The 6,000-nt window shown below is 41.1% G+C and overlaps 1 protein-coding gene across 13 annotated transcripts in view; it reads right to left on the bottom strand.

The window, feature by feature from the left end:
- Window positions 1-250: 250 nt before the first annotated feature.
- The window catches only part of C5H11orf24 (chromosome 5 C11orf24 homolog), a 29,993-nt gene continuing 24,243 nt past the window's right edge, over window positions 251-6,000 (bottom strand). For all 13 annotated transcript variants that reach the window (XM_065839781.2, XM_065839778.2, XM_065839782.2 and 10 more), the window contains 2 exons: window positions 3,311-3,427; window positions 251-2,139 (listed from right to left, as the gene is read on the bottom strand). In XM_065839781.2, the coding sequence (XP_065695853.2) occupies window positions 947-2,139; window positions 3,311-3,427 (1,310 nt within the window). In that variant the 3' untranslated portion in view covers window positions 251-946. The remainder of the gene's footprint in view (window positions 2,140-3,310; window positions 3,428-6,000) is intronic.

Here is a 6,000-nt window from a genome sequence, read left to right as displayed (position 1 = left end):
AATGCTCTATGCATGAAAGATAATAAGCAGTAAATGGGTCTGCATACCTGGGAGACTGGCAGCATACTGCTCTGAAATTACAGAAGCAGTAGCCTGGAAGATGAACAGCATCATCTGTGACATGTCAATAATTTCAGTGAGGTCTTCAAAGCTCCCATACTTGGAATGTTAAAGTAAAGCTAGTTTGCTTATACCCCGAAAGCCTACTTGCCTGCTTCTGAACTGGCAGAGACAGGAAAGAAAACCGAAATGCAACAAGATCTGCCCTTCAAGGGCCCCATTTATTAAGTGAATATAAAAATAAGATAATTTAAGTGCAGAGGCACAGTAATCTGCTCCATAGTGAAAAGATATCTGTGGTTAGCAGTAAACAGAGTTTAGAATGCCTTGTAAACAGATCCCTTTACAAGCAAGAAGCATACCAAAACCATAACACACATTGGATTAAAAGTTCCCTGTTGCAGCAATACTCTACACTACTTACCTGTCAATTCCAGAGCACTTTGCGAAAGGTGAGAGCACTCTGCTCTGTTTTCAGAGGAGCACACATGAAACAAATGAAACACAAGGAACTCGCACTGTAAACAATTGAAAAAGTGCCACAGCATTTTCTGAGGATGATGTCTCATCCCTTGTTAGGTGTGTTTTGCAATGAAAAATAATGGCCAAAGCTATTGTGCATTATGGAAGTTTTTAAAATTACTAGGGTGTTTGTTTGTTGTTGGTTTTTTGTTTTGGTTTGTTTTTTACCCAGCAAACTGTTGCATGATTGAATAAAAAATATTTTTTTTCTCAATATAGTACATGGCATTTCTCCTTAATTGAACCATAAGTAAATTTGGAAGCACTTTCAGTTTGTCTTATAGGCAAACAGGAAAGAAAAATAAGTCAGGCAGACTTTCAATCTCCTTTCTAAATCTCTGCCCACTGTTTTTCCCCCACCCTTTCACATCTCTGAGTCCACATACATTCCATTGATCAGGTAATCCACTTGTGTGTAATCCTTCTTCTTGTAGCTCTCATAGGCCTGCATAAAGAAAAGAATTATAACACTTATGAAAAAAAATGTACCAACTAAAAGCACTGCAAGAAGCAAACTTTTATCCACTAAGTACTGAGTCAGGGGCTCAGCAGCAATGAGAAGATACTCATTGTCCATGTCTTGAGTTTCTGCAGCGCCTGAAGCTGTTGTTTTGGATGCATCTGTTGGAAACATGGTTGTTGAAAAAATGTGAGATGTTGACTTTTTCCCATACCCTGTAGTAGTTTCTGCTGTAGAGCCAGTAGTGAAAACCACAACACCTCTTGTAGAGCCCAGAGAAGTTGATTTACTCACGGCTGTTGCAGCCGTACTTGCTTCCGGCTCTAAATATGGCAACGTAACAACAGGCTGTGGATATGCAGAGTATGAACTCTCCAAGGGGGTGAGTGCAGTGGCACGAGTGGAAGCAGTGGAAGATGTTCCTGTATGCTGCAGGACAAGGGTGGTCAATCTTGTGCTCAGTGTCTTCAGGCCAGCTCCAACAGTGGCAGAGCTACTACGGTGGGGAGTACTGGTGGTGGCTGAGTTAAACTGCTCTATTTGAGGCACTGGAGTACCTGCTTCAGAAATGACAGTGAAGGGAGCTGAAGTAGAAATGGGGGACAATATTGAGACAGAGCTACTACTTCCTGATTTCTCAATGGTGGTCACAAGTCTGGTGAGATGGCTGGAAGTGGAAGCAGGGCTGTTACCAGAAGTGGGAGCAGGGGCAGTGGATGACATGGCTTCAGTAAGGAGATCAGAACCTCCAGGGGCTTCTGAGGCTTTGGTAGTTGTTTCATAAACTGTAGTGAGGACAGTTGCATTTGTAACATTTGTTGTTACAGTTGTGGCAGTGGTGGTGGTGGTTGCTATGATAGTGGTTGCTGCAGCGGTGGTGGTAAAATTGCTTGCAACTGTTTTTCTTGTATTTGTTGTTGTATCTTCAGTCTTATCCCAAAGCAAATGCCTCAAGTGAATCTTGCGAGTCCAACCAGTTGAAGAAAACAGGTTTTCCATGTTGTATCGGTCAACCCATGAATTCACCATCCTCTCTTTTTTCTGTGGATAGCTTTGGTGGTGAAACAGAACCGTTTCCACTTTCTCACCAACAATTTCTTCAAAAAGACAAAATCAATGAGTTTCATAAGAATAAAATTCTCAAGCACAAATCTGACCTCATACCCCCAACATGCAAACCAGAACATGTATTCTGCAGTACCTGTAGTACAATTAGAATAAATCAGTCCTGAAGTCAGCAAGAACATGAAAACTCAGACCCCTGCTTTTACTGCACATAAAATTGCTTTGGCATTTTGGCTCTGGGGGTGAGGAAGGGACAGGAAAAGAGCAGTGTTTGTTTTTTGCCACAGACCTCTGGCATTTGCCCAACCAGAGAACTAATTCCATAAAATGGGGTATTGAAGTATAGAGATACAATGCAGAAGCACATTATCAATAGGAGCAGAGTTGTGAATACCAGCTACTGAAAAGAAGACTCACACTTTCAAAGTTACAAAGCATCAATAAAGTCCTCATGCTTAGATTCGTAATTTTCATCTCTCAAAAGCAAGTGGAAATTTCCACTTACATCTGCATACTTTGGGAGAGCTTGCTTCACAACTAGCAATCTAGATTCATAGTGACATAAATCACATCTGCTTATCAAATGTCTGGTTGCTACATTGCAGAGAAACCTTTGACAACCCAAAAGAACCAAAAATAAACTTTCCTTTTTTAAAACTCAGGTAGAGCAAACTCTTGAAACATACTATAAAAGATTGATTCCTCAGTTACCAACAATTTCCATTTTCTTATTGTGTCACTTCATTAAAGGCTGGGAAGTCACCATGAGCAATTGCTGCTAAGGCTGCTCTGATTATAGAGGCAGCCTGCTGCCTCTGGCACAAAATCCTGGCAATCTCAGGAAAAACAATGCTGAGACATTCTCCTTTCTCTTAAAAAATAAATACACCTGTTATAACTTGATTTTCCAAAGGACAGAGTCTGAAGTGCAAAGAGTTTGAATGAATAATGTCTTCAACATGGAGACAGTTACTCAGTAACAGTTACAAAAGTTACTCAAAGACATAAAATGCACATTAAGAGCCCCAGTCCTTACTAGCTAGTGAAACAGTTTTTCCAGTGAACTGACTTTACCTACAGAATCATACAGGCATTTCAAAACACATCTCCCTCAACTGAAAGTCAGTGAAGGTTTAAATGTAGACGTTTAAAGCAAAAGAACCAGGATCCTGGATTTAGCAATAGCCAGAAGCATGGCATTACCTCCAAGCAGATCTTTGATGTCTTGTTCTTCAGCATTCTGGCACATGCTCAGCTGATGACACTGCAAGAGGATGCAGCAATTCTGGTAGGGCACAGACCAATTACAGTGATGGTTACCTGAAAACAGCAGAGAAAATGGGTCGGTACACGCAGTATATTGAACATACTGTTTCGTGGCTGTAATGAAAGAATAAAATAAAATTTAAAAAAAAAAAAAAAAAAAAAATAGCTGGAATGCCTGTTCTTAAAGATTCCTGACTCAGTCTTAATGAAAATAACTGGAAAGCCAATGAAATCAATATAGCAGCTCCAGCCTACCTACCTGTTTGTCTTCTGGTACCAACATCTCCTAACAATAGCAATTCACTCACCCAGACAGGGACAGAGAGTGTGCACTACAGTTTGGACCCATCTAAATGCTACCATTCATCCAGAGGTCTTAATGAGAGGCGGAAAAAAAAAAAAAAATGTGATCTGAAACTGAGAAGACACCCATCTCATCACCCATGGGAGGCAACTCTCATCTCAGTGCTTTGAGTTACCCAGAAACTTACACTTCATTTGCTAAACAACTATACCATTAGCCATGGGAGTCATCAGTCTTTTAGTAAGTCAAATCCCAACACAAGCTAAATAAACACAACACAGGAAGAACTCTCTCTCCTGGCATCCCCTCAATCTCACTAACTTCTTTCTGGGCTCATCTACACACACATAAACAAGCTTTGGGGGAAGGAAGGAACCTCCTCTAACCAGTGGTGAGGAGACTTCTCAAACACTGTGTCCAATTTTGGGCTCCCCAGCATATGAGGGCAGTATTGACATACTAGAGCAAGACTATGTGTCTGAGAGTCTGAAGCAGATCTACAGGAAATTCCAACTCAACATCAAGAGCAAAAATTTGTTTCCATCACAAGGGCACTCAAACACTGGCTGGCAGCCAGAGAGGTGGTACACTCTCCATCAGATCTTGAACAGCCAGATTTAAGTTGGGTTTGGATCAGACCTTCAAAAGGTCCCTTCCTGCCTAAATTATGCTATGATTATATGTTATATCAAAGCAGCACAGAATTGATTTCTGGGACATGTGCTGTAACAAAAAGCCAACCAACCAACACAAACAAACAAAAAAACAAACAAAAAACCCCAAACACCACATCAAACCAAAACCAACAAAACCACACACACACACACAAAACACAACAAAAAACCACAAAGAATATAATAGTGCTCAGCCTGGGATGAAGCAGATGTGTGCCCAACTGACCACCTGAATTAAAGGGAACTTAAGTGTACAGTAGAATAATTCAATTTCTGTGTTTTGTTAGAAGCATAAGAAAGGGCAAATAACATGCCTATGTGGTACATATGTCTATATTTAAAGCTCTTATCTAGAAAGAGTTACCCTCACCGAGGACAAAAGCTATGAGAAGCGTGAACTTTCCATAAACACACATTTGTGTTACCACAGTTAGTAAAAGGACTTGTAGAAAATTTATGAACGTGTAGAAATCCCTTTACCAACAACTGCAGTCTGTTTTGACTGCCCTAAAGAAACTAGGAAAGGTGGAATTCTACTGACTCTGATAAAATGTTAAGAAAGTGACTGAAACCATTCAAAGCCTTTAAAAAATGGCCTATTAAAGTGACAAAATTAAAAGCTTCAGCAGTTACACTGCCCAAGAGATACAGCAGCAGGCCTTCAGGACATTAAAATCCACTCTTCAGAAATGAAAGCATGTTTGGATGTGCCCTGATTCTCAATCCCACCTCCTGTCCCTTGCTCAATAAGCCATGCTAGTGGAGAAATGCAGATCATCTACTACTGTAAATCATGCCATTTCTCACTTCTTGGGAAAGGGAAAACAAAAAGCCAGTAGAATATCTTGCACTAGTTACATATTTAAGTCTGTCAGTTTGGAAAGGTCAAGAGACTAATGGGGTCAGCATGGTTAAAGAACCCTGGTTTCTGCTGCCGCTAGGATGGTATCATATCTAGCTGCTCATGACTTCCCCATTGCTCCCCAGGACAACTAGATACCTCTTATGGAACTGGTCTGATTAGTAGTTCCTTCGATGCAATTCCAGACTGAGGCTCCAGCTGATGTGTCTACCACAAGATACATGCTATTTAGTGGCTCCTTTTTGATCACTTCCAATTAGGGGTGGGGGGGAGGAAAAAAAAAAAGAAGTGGAAGGACAACAAAAAGTCTTTAGAGCTAGTTTGAAATGAAACCATGTAGGCAGACACCAAGGTCTTGCCCTATCAAACTGGTTTATTTCATTTTTAAGTCTGCTGTTACTAGAAAATCACCAATGCCCAAAGGCAAGCCAAAGTCAGGTAAGCAGATGCATTGTGGAAGCAGGGAGCAAGAATATTTGCTCTTGCAGCCATGTCATATTTTCCCCAGACTGTGCAAGATAGCCCAGAAGTATGGCCAAGTAGTTCTGTTCTTAGAGCCAGACAGCTCAGATGGCCAAGATGTTCCCCTCCAGCCCTGGACTGGCCAGCACAGAAGAAACTTGGGAGAGCTCTGAATATAGCTGGGGAAGCAAAGGGAAGAGCACCAGCTTATCTAACCTCCCAACATGGGTCCACTCTGCATACCAGGTATATGGGAATCCTGGATTGCAAGATCTCTGCTAATACGGGCACTTTCTCCATCACATATATCACTTAACTTAGCATC

The sequence above is a fragment of the Patagioenas fasciata genome, chromosome 5, assembly GCF_037038585.1.
Source record: "Patagioenas fasciata isolate bPatFas1 chromosome 5, bPatFas1.hap1, whole genome shotgun sequence".
Taxonomy (NCBI): domain Eukaryota; kingdom Metazoa; phylum Chordata; class Aves; order Columbiformes; family Columbidae; genus Patagioenas; species Patagioenas fasciata.
Note: the sequence above shows the minus strand (reverse complement) of the source record. Positions and strands in the feature narration are given on the sequence as shown.